Source organism: Muscardinus avellanarius (genome assembly GCF_963383645.1).
Source record: "Muscardinus avellanarius genome assembly, chromosome: 10".
Taxonomy (NCBI): domain Eukaryota; kingdom Metazoa; phylum Chordata; class Mammalia; order Rodentia; family Gliridae; genus Muscardinus; species Muscardinus avellanarius.
The window spans coordinates 18,474,143-18,492,276 of NC_137796.1; the positions used below are offsets into that span (position 1 = coordinate 18,474,143).

Here is an 18,134-nt window from a genome sequence, read left to right on the forward strand (position 1 = left end):
TTCTTTATTTTTTATTTTATTTTATTTTATTGCGAGTCTGGGGATAGAACCCAGGGGCATTCGACCTCCAAGTTACACCCCCTGCTCTATTTTTTATTCTTTATTTTGAAACGGTCTCACTAAGTTGCATCTCACTAAGTTGCGGAGGGCCTCACTAAATAGCTGAGGCTGTCTGTGAACCGGTCTCAGCCTCCCAAATGCTGGGATTACAAGTGTGCGCCACCATGCCTGGCTTATTCTTTATTTTTTAAAACAGGGTCTCACTGCCAGGCGTGGTGGTGCATGTTTGTAATCCCAGCATTCGGGAGGCTGAGACCCGGAGGATCACGGTTCGCGGACAGCCTCAGTTACTTAGTGAGGTCCTCTGCAATTCAGTGAGACCCAGTTTTAAAATAAAGAATAAAAAATAGGGCAGAAGTCGAATGTCCCTGGGTTCCATCCCCAGACCCACAAACAAAACAAAACAAAACAGGGTCTCACTGAGTTTCAAAGGACCTCACTCGCACGGGTTCAAAGCCAGGCTCAGATACTTAGTGAGGCTCTCAGCAACTTAGTGAGACCCTGTTTCCAAATAAAGTATAAAATAGGTCTGGGAGTATAGCCTGGAGGTAGAAAAGCCCCTGGTTCCACCCCCAGTACCACCAAAAAAAAGAAAAGCAAAGGAAAAAAAAATAGCCTCAGCTGAATGTGCCGTCCACTGCTAACCAGTGTATTGCTTGCCATTCTAGGAGCCATGTTTGACCAGGACTGGGGGATGGTCAGCTCCATGCAGGAGGCCCTTGTGAGGAGATGAGTTGGTGAGCAGAGGCCGGGATGAAGATGCTGCCAGGCGTGGGCGTGTTTGGGACTGGCAGCTCAGCCCGGGTCTTGGTCCCACTGCTGAGGGCAGAAGGGTTCACAGTGGAGGCCCTGTGGGGGAAGACCGAAGAAGAGGCAAAGCAGCTTGCTGAGGAGATGAACATCACCTTCTACACCAGCCGGACTGATGACGTCTTGCTGCATCAAGATGTGGACCTGGTGTGCATCAACATCCCCCCGCCGCTCACCCGGCAGATATCCGTGAAGGCTCTGGGTACGCACCATCCGACGTGGCAGGCACAGATTGTGACGTCCTTCTCACAGTCCTCTGAGGTTCAGCCCTGGGCCTCAGTGTTCCTGCTTGGGCCAGTGTCTGCAGGTAGAGGGATGTCTGGTACACCCCTCACCTCTGCAATAGGACCAGGGTAGGATATGTTGGAGGGCTGTATGGCTCAAGAGGAAAAAGACTCAGTCTTCTCTATCTCCCATTAGTAAATCCCTGAGCAGCAGCTAAGGAAGCCCTCTAAGAGATGGCCCATCAAGTGCTAGAAATGATTACCTTCAGGCAGCATAAAGTCAGCTTGTGGGATTGGCATTCCTGGGCACAGGGAAGCTGGTTGTGACTGACATGATTGTTCTTCATGCCATAGCATGCAGCACCACAGGAAGGAGAGGAGGCAGTCTAGCAAGGCCACTGTTTCCCTTGTTTTGTCAGCCTTTAGCTGCAGCGCACACACGCCCTTCCTGCCACGCTGCAATCTTGTGTTGTCTGATGACAGGAAGGCTCTGTGACAGCACTGGCTTTCCTGACAGGATCCGAGGCACAGCCTGCTCCCATCCCCACTCCCTTGGGAAGTGTGGGCTCGATGACCTCCTGCCCTGGCTGGGCATGACCTGCTGAGCTGTTTTCCTGCAGTTCCTGTTGGGCTTCTCTTTCCTGTCAGCTACAGACAAATTCTTCTCTTCATCTTATGTAAATTGGGATCTAATTTAGTAGAAAAACAAACCATTAAGGATTTGTCCAGCAATTAATTAATGTTTCTTGTGTGCCTGGCACAGTTCTATTGTCATCCTGGACATTCAAAGCTGTGTTAGCTTAGATCCCTCCCTTCCTTTAGATTTCACAGTCTAATGGAGGAGACTGGAAATAACACAGGTTACAAAGTGACCGAAGACCTAAGTAAAGATTCAAGGAGCATATAGTTAGTTGACAGATGAATTGTTTGATGTAAGTGTTTCTGGTGTAGTCAGAAACTTCTGAGTCAAGGAATCAGTATGCCATGAGGTTGTCCACCACTTGCCCAGGCCACTATCATGACAGAGGACCCGAGGCTCTTACTGCTCACTTCTCCCTTGTTCTGAGGAATGTAAGAGAGCCCGCCACCTCTGGCCCACTGGTTGTGGCTGATAAATGCTCACTGAAGTGAGCAAGCACGTGAATCCATCTGGTTGTCAGGAATGCGTAAATTTGGGCACAAACTGTAGACAGTTTGTCTTTCCAAAGAGAGCCCTCCCTAAGGATGTGTGACGTTGGAGCTATTCATTAGCCACCAGATTCTTGATGGTGGCTGTCAGATTGAATTTAGAAGGTTTAAAATCAGGTAGATCGCCAGGCGTGGTGGCGCACGCTTGTAATCCCCGCGCTTGGGAGGCAGAGACAGGAGGATCACGCAGGTTCGAAGCCAGCCACGTGTGCTGGCTTAGGAGACCCTGTTTCCAAAATGAAAATGTAAAAAATAGGTCTGGGAGTGTAGCCTGGAGGTAGAAGGGCTTCCAGGAACCCCAGTACCACCAAAAAAAAAAAAATCAGGTAGATCAAAATTTAGGAGCCAGGTGTGGTTGCGCACGCTTGTAATCCCAGCATTCGGGAGGCTGAGACCAGAGGATCGCGGTTCGCGGACAGCCTCAGCTACTTAGGCCCTCTGCAACTCAGTGAGACCCTGTTTCAAAAATAGAATAAAGCCAGGCGTGGTGGCGCACACTTGTAATCCCTGCGCTTGGGAGGCGGAGATAGGAGGATCGCGCAGGTTCGACACCAGCCACGCCGGCTTAAGTGACCAAAAATAAAAAATAGGTCTGGGGCCGGGCGTGGTGGCGCACGCTTGTAATCCCCGCGCTTGGGAGGCGGAGACAGGAGGATCGTGCAGGTTCGAAGCCAGCCGTGCTGGCGTAAGAGACCCTGTTTCAAAAATATAAAATAGGTCTGGGAGTGTAGCCCGGAGGAAGAAGGGCTTCCAGGAACCCCAGTACCACAAAAAAAAAAAAAAAAAATAGGTCTGGGAGTGTAGCCCAGAGGTAGAAGGGCTTCCAGGAACCCCAGTACCACCAAAAATAAATAAATAAATAAATAAATAAATATAATAATAAAGTATAAGGCCAAGTATGGTGGTGCATGCTTATAATCCTAGCATTTGGGAGGCGGAAACAGGAGGATTGCAGTTCGCGGACAGCCTCAGCTACTTAGTGATGTCTTCTGCAACTCAGTGAGGCTCTAGTTCAAAATAAAGAATAAAAAATCTGGCTGGGGATGTAGCTCAAAGGTAGAGTGCTCCTGGGTTCCATCCCTAGTACTAGAAAAAAAAAAAAAAAACCTTTTTTTTTTTTTTTTTTTTTTTTTTTTGTGTGTGTGTGGTACTGGGGTTCCTGGAAGCCCTTCTACCTCCGGGCTACACTCCCAGACCTATTTTTATATTTTTATTTGGAAACAGGGTATCTTAAGCCAGCACAGCTAACTTTGAACCTGCGCGATCCTCCTGTCTTCGCCTCCCAAGCATGGGGATTACAAGGGTGCACCACCATGCCTGGCAAGATGAGATTTGTTTTGTTTTGTTTTGCGGGTCTGGGGATGGAACCCAGGGGCATTTGACCTCCGAGCTACACCCCCTGCCCTATTTTTTATTCTTTATTTTGAAACCGGGTCTCACTGAGTTGCAGAGAGCCTCACTAAGTAGCGAAGGCTGTCCGCCAACCGTGATCCTCCAGGTCTCAGCCTCCCGAGTGCTGGGATTACAAGCGTGTGCCACCACGCCCGGCTAAGATTGAATTTTATTTATTTATTTGTTTGTTTGTTTATTTATTTATTTATTTTTGTGTGGTACTGGGGGTGGAACGCAGAGGCTTTCTACCTCCGGGCTATACTCCCAGACCTATTTTATATTTTATTTGGAAACAGGGTCTCACTAAGTTGCTGAGAGCCTCACTAAGTCGCTGAGGCTGGCTTCGAACCTGTGCAATCCTCCTGTCTCAGCCTCCCAAGCGCGGGGATTACAAGCGTGCACCACCACGCTGGGCAAGATGGGATTTTATAAAGCATAAAAGTTGTATTCTTCTTGGGCTGCTTCTGCACTGTACTGTATGAAACCATTTATCTAGCCCTAAGTCTCTGAATAGAGAAGGGCAGCTGTTTCTGGGTGCAGCTTGTGAACCTGGTTCCCTATGGAGTGTTGCTAAGGGACAAACAAGTGGTCTACAGACACTGGAACAGCCACTCTGGGCTCTGTTCAAGGGAGCATGAGCTGGAGAGAGGCTTACAGCTTGATCTCATCATTCACCCTCCAGAAAACATGAGCTGAAAAGCAGCTAGGGGGCCAGGGATGCAATTCCGTGGTAGAACACATTCTTATTAGCATGCTCAAGGCCTTGGGCTTGATTCCCAGTGTTAGAGGACAAAAAATTTTAAAAACACTTGGTAAAAATTTAAAAATCATGCCAGGCATGGTGGCACATGCTTGTAATCCCAGGATTTGGGAGACTGAGACAAGAGGATCACAGTTCGGGGACAGCCTCAGCTACTTAGGCCCTTTACAACTCAGTGAGACCCTGTTTCAAAATAAAGAATAAAAAAGTAGGGCTGGGGGTGTAGCTCAAAGGTAGAATGCCCCTGGGTTCCATCCCCAGTACTGCAAAAAAAAAAAAAAGAAAGAAATAGAAAAAAATTTAAAAACAGGCATGGTGGTGCACATCTCTAATCCCAGTACTTGAAAGGCTGAGACAGGAGGATCACAGGTTCACAGCCAGCCTCTCCCCTGCTTAGTGAGGCCCTCTGCAAATTAGTGAGACCCTGTTTCAAAATAAAGAATAAACCGGGTGTTATGGCACATGCTTGTAATCCCACCATTTGGGAGCTGAGACAGGAGGAGCACTGTTCGTGAGGCCCTTTGCAACTCAGTGAGACCCTGTTTCAAAATAAAGAATAAAAAATGGGGCTGGGGGTATAGATCAGGGGTAGAATACACCTGGGTTCCATCCCCAGTCCCAGTACTGAAGAAAAAAAGAAAAAAAAATAAGGCTGGCGGTGTAGCTCATAGCTCAGAGGTAGAATAACCCTGGGTTCAATCCCCAGTACAAGAGTGTGTGTGTGTGTGTGTGTGTGTGTGTGTGTGTGTGTGTGTGTGTGTGTGTAAATAAAAATAGCACTTGGTGACTATGTCTCCCATTGTTGTGAGGCAAAAAGCAATTTTCAGCTTTTGCAATCTCTCCTTTGACATCCTAGCAGGAAATCTATTTAATCTCATATAAACCTGTCTTTCTTTCTTTCTTTCTTTCTTTCTTTTTCTTTCCTTTTTTTTTTTTTTCCGGGTCTGGGGATGGAATCCAGGGGGCATTTAACCGAGCTACACCCCCTGCCCTATTTTTTATTCTTTATTTTATTTATTTATTTTTTTTTTGGTGGTACTTGGGATGGAACCCAGAGGCCTTCTACCTCTGGGCTACACTCCCAGACCTATTTTATATTTTGTTTGGAAACAGGGTTTCTTAAGCCAGCTGAGGCTGGCTTCAAACCTGTGCGATCCTTCTATCTCCGCCTCCCAAGTGCGGGGATTTCAAGCATGCGCCACCATGCCTGGCTTTATTCTTTATTTTGAAACCAGATCTCACTAAGTTGTGGAGGGCCTAACTAAGTAGCTGAGGCTGTCTGTGAACCGCGATCCTCCTGTCTCAGCCTCCCAAATGCTGGGATTACAAAGCATGTGCCACCACGCCTGGCTTTAAACCTGTCTTTCAAGGCAACCTAAATATAAAACGTGTGCAGTTGGCCTATAGGAGCCTGCTTACCACTGTGTGCCTTTGATTCCACACTGATAAGGCTGCTACTGTGTTCATAAACTGTTCTTCTGTTTTTGAGCTTAATCACAGCAACTTGGGAGGTTGAGGCAGAGGATTACAAATTCAGGGTCATCCGGAAAATTTAGCAAGATCCTGTTTCAAAATAAAAGGGCTGAAGGTGTGGCTCAGCAATAGAACACCCCTGATTTTTGTCCCCCAGTACCACCAGGGAAGGGAAAAAGAGCTACCCTACTGGTCAGGCTCAAGAAGGGAGCCCCCTCCCATCCTTCCCTGAATTCTTGTGTCATAAATCAGGAATTCCTTATCCTAATTTTATCACCACCAAACTGTTAGTAGTCAAAAAGATCTTTTTCACTAGGCATGGTGGTGCATGCCTATGATCCCAGTACTTGGGAATCTGAAACAGGAAGATCACAGGTTCAAGGACAGCCTCAGCAATGTAGGGAGGATTTCAGCAACCTGGTGAGACCCCATTTCCCAAAAAAAAGCAAGCCAGGGTTGATTGCGTGCAGGTTTGAAGATAGCATCAGCTACTTAAGTGAGGCTTTCAGGAACTTAGTGAGATCCTGTTTCCAAATAAAATATTAAAAAAAAAAAAAGCCAGGCATGGTGGCACACGCTTATAATCCCAGTACTTGGGAGGCTGGGACAGAAGGATTGCACAGGTTTGAAACCAGTCTCAGCTACTTAGTGAGGCTCTCTGAAACATAGTGAAACTCTGTTCTAAATAAAATATAAAATAGTGAGGCCCTTTGCAAATCAGTGAGACCCTGTTTCACAATATAAAAAAGAAATAGGGCTGCGGGTATAACTCAGAGGTAGAATGGCCCTGGGTTTCATCCCCAGTACTACGAAAAAAAGAAGAAGAAAAAACTATTTCTCTTTGTCCAACCCTTCAAACCCCTAACTTTTTGGTCCAGTCATTAAGTCACTTAGTCATCTTTTATTTTTACTTATTTATTTTGTTGTGTGATACTGGAGATGGAACCCAGTAGTATTCCACCTCTGAGTTTCACCCCAGCCCTATTTTATTATTTTATTTTGAATCAGGGTCTAAGTTGCAGAAGGCCTAAGTTTCTGAGGCTGGCTGTGAACCTGTGATCCTCTTGTCTCAGCCTCCCAGGTCCTGGGAAAAGTACTGGAAGTACAAGCGTGGGCCAACATGCCCACCTGAGTCCCCCTTTTGCCGCAGGCCACCTTCTGGTCCCATAGGAGGTTTTGCTGAGTCTGTCTGTCTTGGATAAATAAGACCCCCCTACACCTGTAAACTCCTGGGGACTTTGAGATTTCCCACTGTGTCTTGTCCGCAGGCATTGGGAAGAATGTGGTTTGTGAGAAGGCAGCAACCTCTGTGGATGCCTTCCGGATGGTGACAGCCTCTCGCTACTACCCGCAGCTGATGAGCCTGGTGGGGAATGTGCTGCGCTTCCTGCCTGCCTTCGTCCGCATGAAGCAGCTGATCGCAGAGCACTACGTGGGCGCCGTGATGATCTGTGACGCCCGCGTCTACTCGGGCAGCCTGCTCAGCCCCAGCTACGGCTGGATCTGTGATGAGCTCATGGGTGGCGGGGGCCTGCACACCATGGGCACCTACATCGTGGACCTGTTGACCCACCTGACTGGCCGGAAAGCTGAGAAGGTGCACGGGCTGCTCAAGACTTTTGTGAGACAGAATGCCGCCATCCGTGGCATCAGGCATGTCACCAGTGATGACTTCTGTTTCTTTCAGATGCTTATGGGTGGGGGGGTGTGCAGCACGGTGACACTCAACTTCAACATGCCGGGTGCCTTTGTGCATGAGGTTATGGTGGTGGGCTCCGCGGGACGCCTTGTTGCCCGGGGAGCTGACCTGTATGGGCAGAAGAACTCTGCCACACAGGAGGAGCTGCTTGTGAGGGACTCACTGGCGGTGGGTGAGGGGCTGCCCGAGCAAGGCCCCCAGGACGTCCCGCTGCTCTACCTGAAGGGCATGGTCTACATGGTGCAGGCCTTGCGCCAGTCCTTCCAGGGGCAAGGGGATCGCCGCACCTGGGACCGCACCCCTCTCTCCATGGCTGCCTCATTTGAGGATGGTTTGTACATGCAGAGCGTGGTAGATGCAATCAAAAGGTCAAGCCGATCTGGAGAATGGGAGACGGTGGAAGTGCTGACGGAGGAGCCGGATGCCAACCAGAACTTGTGTGAGGCGCTTCAGCGGAATAACCTGTGATCTGCACGTGGGCTTCCTGCCACAGGGAAGAGGAGGGAGCCAGACCGTGATGCAGGGCTTGGCAGTAGCAGAGACGATGTCCTTCAGTAGTAAGTCAACTAAGGCCAGAACAGGGAGAAGACTGGAGGTGGCCCAAGGAAAACACCCCAACCACACGCTCATTTACTCCTCAGACTTGCCACAGCTCAGGCTGCACAGTGTGTGCAGGTCCTCATGGTTGTGCCAGTGAGCCAGGCCTGCAAGAGCTCCACCTGGGCTCTGCAGGCTGGTGTGTGGTCTGACAGGACAAGGAAGCTCAACAAGGAACCAGTGTGGCTAAGGCCTGAGGAGCAGTGACAGACAGCATTGTCGTTTCCAAGCCCTTCTTGGGCTGGAGCATCTCAGGAACAGTGAGTACAACTAGCCACCCTCAGGGATTCTTACCTGCCTCCCATGCACCAGGCCCTCTGACCTCCAGGGCCACCCTTCCTGTAGGGAGGGGGGCTTCTATGTTAAATCAGTTCTTGGGCTACTGACCTAGGGAAGAGGGTTCCTTGATTTGGCAGAAAGAAGACAAGGGGAGGCTGTAGGACATCTGATAAATGTCAATAAATAAACCAGAAAATGTGACATCATGGCATGTGGTTTCTGTTTGGTGGCTGGGTTTCTTTAATAACCGAAGGCAGCCGGGTGTGGTGGCGCACGCTTGTAATCCCAGCATTTGGGAGGCTGAGACAGGAGGATCGTGGTTTGCGAACAGCCTCAGTTAATACTTAGGCCCTTTGTAACTCAGTGAGACCCTGTTTCAAAATAAAGAATAAGCCGGGTGTGGTGGCGCACACTTGTAATCCCAGCGCTTGGGAGGCTGAGACAGGAGGATTACACAGGTTCGAAGCCAACCTCAGTTACTTAGTGAGGTTCTCAGCAACTTAGACCCTGTTTACAAATACAGTATAAAAATAGGTCTAAGAGTATAGCCTGGAGGTAGAAAGCCCCTGGGTTCCATCCCCAGTACCGCAAAAAATAAAAAAAAAATATTGGAAGGCAGCTGGGGTTGGTTGTGTACACATGTAATCCCAGTACTTGGGAGGCTGAGACAGGAGGATCACAGGTTCAAAGCTAGCCTCAGCAATTTAAGCTGTCAGCAATTTATACCTTGTTTCCACATAAAAAAAATAAAGTGGGAAGCCGGGCATGGTGGTACACGTTTGAAACTCCAGCATTTGAGAGGCTGAAACAAGAGGATCACGTTTGTGGGCAGCCTTGGCTACTTAGTAAGGCCTTTTGCAACTCATTGAGATCCTGTTTCAAAATAAAGAATAAGCCGGGCGTGGTGGTGCACACTTGTAATCCCTGCTCTTGGGAGGTGGAGACAGGCGGATCACGCAGGTTCGAAGCCAGCTATGCTGGCTTAAGAGACCCTGTTTTCAAATAAAAATATATAAAATAGGTCTGGGAGTGTACCCCAGAGGTAGAAGGGTTTCCAGGAACCCCAGTACCACCAAAAAAAAAAAAAAAGAAGAAGAAAAAGTAGGACTCTGACTGGGTGTGGTGGCGCACACTTGTAATCCCAGAGACCCTGTTTCCAAATAAAAAAATATAAAATAGGTCTGGGAGTGTAGTCCAGAGGTAGAAGGGTTTCCAGGAACCCCAGTACCACCAAAAAAAAAAAAAGAAGAAGAGAAAGAAGACAACCCCAGAGAAGAAGGAGAAGAAGAACAACAACAACACAACCCCAGAGAAGAAGGAGGAGGAGGAAGACAATGACAACAACGACGATGACGGCTCTGACTGGGCGTGGTGGCACACACTTGTAATCCCAGCACTCAGGAGGCTGAGACCGGAGGATCACAGCTCACGAATAGCCTCAGCTACTTAGTGAGGCCCTTTGCAACTCAGTGAGACCCTGTTTCAAAAATAAAAAGACTAAAATATAGGGCTTGGGATGTAGCTTGGACGTATAATGGCCCTGGGTTCCATTTCCAGAACTGCAAAAAAAAAAAAAAAAAATAGGGCTAAGGGTGTATCTTGGAGGTAGAATGCCCCTGGGTTCAATCCCCAGTAGTACCAAAAAAAAAAAAAAAAAGGATGGAGGTGTAACTCAGAGGTAGAATGCCCCTAGATTCAATTCCTGGTACCTCCCAAATAAATCATTGGGGATGTCACACATGGTAAGGCCCTAGGTGCAATCCCCAGTACTGCAGAAGAGATGTTTCCTCAGAGGGCAGGATACAAGGCTTCCATTAAAGGGTGCTGTCGGCCTTTCCCCTTTCGAGCCTGGGGCACCCTGGGCTGGAATTCAGAAGGGGTTCTGTTCTTAACCGTGATGTAGCTCCAGGACAGCCTTGGCGAGAAAGGAGGTTAAAGAAGTAGGGCCCCACGCTGGCTCTAGCAGGTTTGGCTAGTCACTGGCCATGCTTGTTAACTTTGTTCCAGACAGGGATGACCTTTAACCATGTCAGCCAGAGGTGGGCGAGCTGTTGTGAAAGGACCTGGAAGGGCACATCTGAGCTGTGCCTGTAGTCCCAGTACTTGGGAGACTGAGACAGGAGGACCACTCCACAACCTGATGAGACCTAGTTTCAAAAAAAGGCTCAGTGTGGTGGCACATGGTTGTAATCCTAGTTCTCTTGAGAGGCTGAGACAGAAAGATTGCAGGTTCAGCTTGTTTCAGCTACTTAGTGAAGCCCTCCGCAACTTAGACCCTATTTCAGAATAAAGAATAAAAAAAATAGGGTGTGGTGGCGCACGCTTATATTCCTAGACAGGAGGATTGCACAGCCAGCCTTGGCTACTTAGTGAGGCCCTCTGCAATTTAGTGAGAACCTGTTTCAAAATAAAGAATAAAAAGTAGGGCTAGGGTTACAGCTTGGAGTTAGAATGCCCCTGGGTTCTATCCCCTGTACCTCAAAATTAATTAATTAATTAATTAAATGTAGGGCTGGGGTGTAGCTTGGAGGCAGAATGCCCTTGGGATCAATCCCCAGTACTGCAAAATAATAATGATAACAACAATAAAATAAGGCTGAGAGTATAGCTCAGAGGTAAAATGCTCCTGGGTTCCATCCCCAGTACCCCCCCCACACACACACACACACAGGATTCGTCTTCCCTTTGTTTCCTCTGTCAGCCTACTGAATGTGAAGCCTGGACAAACTACCTTTCTCTAGCCTTCCTCCCTCTTCCCGCCCTGGGCTCCCTGACAAAGGCCCAGGGAGGGTCTGCTTCCTTTTGGCACTCCTTGTAGAAGTCATCGAGGCCTGTTTTCCTGCAGTATCCAGGTTTCAGAGTGCTTATGGCATGCTGGCCCCCAGGGTAAACACCTCATGCATATTATTTAATTTAATCACCAACAGCCGGGCGTGGTGGCACACGCTTGTAATCCCAGCATTTGGGAGGCTGAGACTGGAGGACTGCGGTTCACAGACAGCCTCAGCCACTTAGGCCCTCTGCAACTTAGTGAGACCCTGTTTCAAAAGAAAGAATAAAAAATAGGGCTGGGGGTGTAGCTCAGAGGTCAAATACCCCTGGGTTCCATCCCCAGACCCACAAAATAATAATAATTTAATCACCAAACAACTCTTATAAAGTATTCTACTTTTGAGCTATACCCCGAGCCCTATTTTTTTTTATATATTTTGAAACAGGTTCTCATTGAGTTGCAAAGTAGCTGAGGCTGTCCACAAACCACAGTTCAACTTGTTTCTTGTGGGCTATAAGAGATGGAAGCTGGGCATGGTGGTGCACGCTTATAATCCCAGCTTTTGAGAGGCTGAGACAGAAGGATTGTGGTTCGCGGACAGCCTCAGCTACTTAGGCCCTTTGCAACTCAGTGAGACCTTGTTTCAAATAAAAATTAAATAAAAATAAAATAGGGATAGGGTGTAGCTTGGAGGTAGAATGTCCCTGGGCTCAATCCCTGACTAAAAAAAAAAAAAAAAAAAAAAAAAAGAGCCGGGTTTGTGGCGCACACTTGTAATCCCAGCATTCAGGAGTTCGTGGGACAGCCTCAGCTACTTAGTGAGGCCCTCTGCAACTCAGAAAGACCCGGTTTCAAAATAAAGAATAAAAAAGTAGGGCAGGGGGTGTAACTCGAATGTAGAATGCCCCTGGGTTCCACCCCCGGGGACACACACACACACACACACACACACAGATGGAGCCAGGAGCCTAGTCAGAACTGTATGACTACAGCACCTAACTCTTCACTAGATTCCCTGCTCTTGGGAATCTTCTCTTCCCAATCTTGGGTGCCCAGACATTGCCCCTCCTGTAGCAGAAGTCTTAGCCTGGCATGAACTAGGAGGAAAACTACTGAGAAAGTCCACCCTGAGCCAGGGTGCGGACAGAGGAAAGGCTGCTCCTTTATCCCTTGGGAACTCATGAGCTAAGCGCCATGTCAGTCCTTCTGGGCGTTACTAAGATACCAAAGTCCTTCCTAAATGTGGGAATTGACCGAGAAAACCAAAATGGTCCTACATAGGAAAAGGGCCATGTTGCTGACGCCATGATTTGGAGGACTCTGCTGTTTGTAGAGACAGACCTAGAAGTGCTGGGGCAGATTACAGTGGACCTAGTCAGAGCTACTTTGTGAGGACCCCAGGTCCTCTGAGGCCATCCCCACTCCGGAGCCTAGGTTCATCACCCCTCATCCCCTGACATCTTCAGACATACCATCATAAATCTCTTGGGCATCAGAGTTGTTGGTCCCACTTTGGGAATGGGAGGAGGGCTGGGCCCTTGAAGTGGCCTAGATTCCTGTGGTCAAGGGAGCTTGGGAGTGACTGAGCCTGAAACTGGTTCCTGCCTTGTCCTGCGGCGCCCCCTCCTGGAGGAAGGCAGCAGCATCTCTGGGGACCTGTTCCCCAAATCTGAGAATACTGCCAACAACACTTCCTAGGTCAAAGTTAAGATTTCCAGGCCAGTGAAAATGCAGTCAACTTTTCCCCTCTGAGCAACCAGAAGACAGCTTCTAAAATGCCTGTTGCTTAGTCACCAATTTTCAAACAAATCTCCAGACCTGGAAGCCGCCTCCTTACCTCCCTGTCCTATCTCTCCCTTCCATGTTCTGCCCTTCACACTGCTGCCTGTGAGACCTCCCCACGACGTCAGGCCAAGACCCCCATCTGTCTGCACTCCTTTTTTATCACCCCAAGTCTTGGCAAGCCTGGGCCCCTGCTGGCATACCCTCTGATTCAGCCGCACTGAGCGCCCTCCTACATGAGACTGGCATCTTGCACGCCAGCGGGGCTTCATTCTTGGCTTGTACTCTGCCCAGTTCTCTCTCAGGAATAGCTGGAGGGCTGCCTCATCACTACTCCCCCTAGGTGGAGTGGCGGTCACTACCTGTGGTCCAACGTGTCCCCTGGAATCAGGCTGCCTCAGCATTTCCTTAGGGTAAGTTTCTAGGAGCAGCAGTGACTCGTTCCTTTTTGTGGCCCCTATCACCCCACTCAGACAAGCACAAGCGGTAACAGGCCCCAGGAACTGTAGATCAGTTTTTTTTTTCTTTTTGGGGTGTGTGTGTGTGTGTGTGTGTGTGTTTGCACACACATGCACGCACTCTAGGGAATAAACCCAGGGTCTTCTACCTCTGAGCTATATTCCTAGCCCTATTTTATTATTCTTTTTATTTGAAAACAGGTCTTGTTCAGTTGCTAAGGCTAGTTGCTAAGGCTGGCTTTGAACCTGTAATTCTCTTGTCCCAGCCTCCCAAGTACTGGGATTACAGGTGTGTGCCACCATGCCCGGCTAGTAGACCAGTCCTCTTTGACCACCAAATCCCCCTTATCTGTGAGGAGATGAGGATCAGAGCTTCCTTCTCAGTCCATCCTTTCCCACACCACCAGCCTCAGAGACCACCCAGAAAGAGAAGATGCTGGCCTTCTTAGGTCAGATCCTAGTCAGGGAGCCCCCAGGTCCACAGATTCTGTGGAACTCAGTGGAGAGCAGGGCCTGCCAGGTGGTCTATTGCAAGAACTTCCCAGCAGGCCACTGCTTCCTCAGCCATAAAGTAAGGAGATCAAACTCAATTATCTAGCTCTGAAATACCCTGAAGAATCTGCTCATCCCTAATGCAGGAGATTCTGTCTTTGTGGGCCTGATAGACGGTATTGCCTGGGGTGGTCAAATTACCACTCAGGGAAGGAAGTTTGTAGGCACAGAAAGAAAGAACCTCTTTCATCCAGGTATGGTAGCACACTGTTGAAATCTCAGAATTTGGGAGGATGAAATAGGAGGATCACAGGTTGGCAGCCAACCTCATATACTTAGGCCACCTGCAACTTAGACCTTATTCCAAAAATAAAGAATAAAAATAAGGCCAGGCGTGGTGGCACATGCTTGTAATCCTAGCATTTGGGAGGCCGAGACAGGAGGATCGTGGTTTGTGGACAGCCTCAGCTACTTAGGCCCTCTGCAATTCAGACCCTGTTTCAAAATAAATAAAAAAATAGGGCCAGAGTGTAGCTCGGACGTAGAATGCCCTTGGGTTCCATCCTCAGTACTGCAAAATAAAATAAAAATTAAAATAGGACTCAGAGTATAGCTCAGAGGTAGAATGCCCCTGAGTTTAATCCCTACAGGGGGAAAAAATGTCCCCACTCACCCTATGGCTTGCTGGGGGCCAGTAAGCATCCAAGTGACACTACCCCCAAAGGAGGGAGCGTTCGGGGGTGATGCCAAGAAAAGAGGCCAGGTCCATTGTCATCCCTCTCCCACCTGCGCCTGCCCACCCTGCCCCCTCGATGACCACGCCAGGCCATCATTCCAGGCCCGCACATGGCTGTGGACTTAGATGGCTTCAGTTGTTCAGTCTCAGACTTAGTGTCTCCTCCATAGTCTTCTCCACCCCTAACCTTGGTCTTGGTGGGTTTTGTTTTGTTTATTTGGTACTGGGGATTGGACCCAGGAGTGTTCTACTCTCAGTCCTTTTGTTATTTATTTTTCTTGCCAAGTTGATGAGGTTCTCACTACATTGATGAAACTGGCCCCAAATCTGCAATCCTCCTATCTCAGCCTCTCAAGTGCTGGGTCTTGTTGCCTTTTATTGGGGTCCTCTGCTCGGTGGATGTGATGTAGTGATGTGTGACCTGGGCAAGTTCCCAGTCTAGTTGTGAAGGCAGTTATTACCCCTAGTGACAGAAGTACACAGATGCTCCTATGTCGGGCAACGCTGGCTGTTGCCTGGCTCAGCAGAAAGAGGGTGCCCAAGGGTTTGTGTGCACTAGCCAGGTGCACGGGTGAGGAAATAAAAGCACCTAGGCAAGGAAAGCCCTGTGTGCAGAATGAAGGTAAGAAAGGCGTGTGGCGATGGAGAAGGGAGCAGGGAGTCACAGGCAGTCACTGAGAAGTTTCAAGGCAGCGAGGGCAAGAAGATTGTGCTGGGCATGGTGGTACACACCTGTAATCTTAGTACTTGGGAGGCTGTACAGGAGGAATGCAGGTTTGAGAACAATCTCATCAAGTAGTAAGACTCTCATCAAACTAGTGAGACCTTGTTTCCAAATAAAAAAAATTAGGGTTGGTGGTATAGCTCAGAGGTAGAATGCCCCTCAGTTTAGTCCTCAGTGCCACAAAAACAAAGTAAACAATAAAATATAGGGGGCTGCTGGGCGTGGTGGCGCACACTTGTAATCCCAGCATTCGGGAGGCTGAGACTAGAGGATCACAGTTCGTGGACAACCTCAACTACTTAGTGAGGCCCTCCGCAACTTAGTGAAACCCTGTTTCAAAATAAAGAATAAAAAAATAGGGCAGGGGGTGTAGCTTGGAGGTTGAATGCCCCTGGATTCCATCCCCAGACCCACATACATAGATAGATGGGGCCAAGCGTGGTGGCACACGCTTATAATCCTAGTACTTGAGAGGTTGAGACAGGAGGATCACAGGTTTGCAGCCAGCCTCAGCTACTTAATGATGTGCTCTGCAAATTAGCAAGATCCTGTTTCAAAATAAAAGGATAAAATAGGGATTGGGATGTATCTTAGAGAGAGAGTGCCCCAGGGTTCAATCCCCAGTACCAAAAATAAATAAATAAATAAATAAATAAATAAATAAATAAATAAAAAATAAATCGCAAACAGGCTAGGCATGGTGGCGCATACTTGTAATCCCAGTACTTGGGAAGCTAAAACAGAGGAGGATCGCAGGTTCAAAACTAGCCTCAGAGCCAGGCATGGTGGCGCACACTTATGATCCCCGCACTTGGGAGGCGGAGACAGGAGGATGGCGCTGGTTCGAAACCAGCCTCGCTGGCTTAAGAGACCCTGTTTTCAGATAAAAATATAAAAAAATAGGTCTGGGAGTATAGCATGGAGGTAAAAGGGTTTCCAGGAACCACAGTACCACAAAAAAAAAGCTAGCCTCAGCAACTTACTGAGGCTCTCGGCAACATTAGTAAGACCCTGTTTCCAATTTTTTTGTGTGGGTTTTGGAATAGAACCCAGGGGAATTCAACCTCTGAGCTACACCCCCTGCCCTATTTTTTATTCTTTATTTTGAAACAGGGTCTCACTAAGTTGTGGAGGGCCTCACTAAGTAGCTGAGTGATCCACGAACCATGATCCTCCAGTCTCAGCCTCCCGAATGCTGGGATTACAAGCATGCACCACCACGCCTGGCTCCGTTTTCAATTAAAAAAATATGTCTGGGGGTATAGCTCAGAAGTAGAAGACCCCTGGGTTCCATCCCCAGTACCACAAGGATAAATAAATACAAAAGGCTGAAAAAAATTAAAAAGTGTGTAGCTCAGAGGTAGAATGTCTCTAGATTCAATCCCCAGTACCACAAAATAAGATGAAGATGATCAGGATGCTAGAGGGACAGTAACTTCATCAAGGGCGCAGGTGTGTGGCGGCAGGGGCCATGGCATGGATTAGCTGTGGCATGACAGTGAGTGCAGAACGTTCCAAAGCTGCCACTTTGGGGGCAGGCAGATGAACCTGGCCACCTCTGGTGTCAATATGTTGGTTCTCTTGTTGGTCCTCTCTCTGAGAGACAGGTAGCAGAGCCAAACACCTGCTTCCCCTTTCTTTCCTTCCTTCCTTCCTTCCTTCCTTCCTTCCTTCTTTCTTTCTTTCTTTTCCTTTTTTTGCAGTTCTGGGGATGGAACCCAGGGGCATCCCCTCCAGGGGCATAACCCTTCGAGCTACATCCTCAGCCCTATTTGGGGGGGGGTCTGGGGAACCCTCCAGGGGCATTCTACCTCCAAGCTATACCCCCAGCCCTATTTTTTATTTATTTTGAAACAGGGTCTCACTGAGTTGCAAAGGGCCTCACTAAGTAGTAGCTGAGGCTGTCTTCGAACTGCAACCCTCCTGTCTCAGCCTCCCAAATTCTGGATTTACAAACATGCACCGCCACGCCCATTTCTTTTTTGTGTGTAGTACTGGGGATTGAACGGAAAGTCATTCTACCCTCAAGTTATGCCAACAGACCTATTTTCTTTGTTTTGAAACAAGGTCTCAAGCCAGGCATGTGTGGTGCACACTTGTAATCCCAGGACTTGGGAGGGTGAGAAAGAAAATAGTAAAAGATAAACAAAACAGGGTCTCACTAAGTTGCTGAGGCTGGCTTCCACCTGCAATCTGCCTGTCTCTGCCTCCGCCTCCCAAGTGCTGGGATTACAGGTGTGCACTGACCGCCCAGCCCCATTACCTTTCTTTACTCTGCCCCGAGTTCCTCTTTCTTACCTGTCTTCATCTGTCTGACTCTCTTACATACCTGCGGAGACTAAATTCATAGAACCTGGCCTGCCCCAAGCTTTCCTCAGTCCCACTTCAGACTCAGGTCTATAGTGGCACCCAGGAATGTGTCATTTGTCAAGGTCCCTAGGAAGCCAGGTGACTGGTTGGGCTTCAAACCCTGCTCAGCTGAGTCCTCCACCCTTCTTCACAGCCTCTTCCCCAGTTCAGGCATCATATTTGGGGAGTCAAAGTCTTAGGAAAAAATCTTTATTTTTAGCCAGCCCAAGGTTCAAGTGAGGACAGGAACCAAATTCCCCCCTCCACCTGATAGCCCAGGCCCACAGGCCACAGCCCTGGTTCAGGCTTAGAGGAGGGAAGCCGAGATGGGTGGACAG

General features: G+C 48.5%; 1 protein-coding gene across 1 annotated transcript; it reads left to right on the top strand.

Moving 5' to 3' along the window:
- Nucleotides 1–810: 810 nt before the first annotated feature.
- On the top strand, nucleotides 811–8,074 carry GFOD2 (Gfo/Idh/MocA-like oxidoreductase domain containing 2; the record flags this gene model as incomplete). The annotated part of the gene is made up of 2 exons (XM_080704513.1): nucleotides 811–1,072; nucleotides 7,176–8,074. Exons 1-2 carry the CDS (start codon nucleotides 814–816, stop codon nucleotides 8,072–8,074), a joined length of 1,158 nt encoding a protein of 385 aa, XP_080560639.1. The 5' UTR covers nucleotides 811–813.
- Between the last annotated feature and the right edge of the window lie 10,060 nt (nucleotides 8,075–18,134).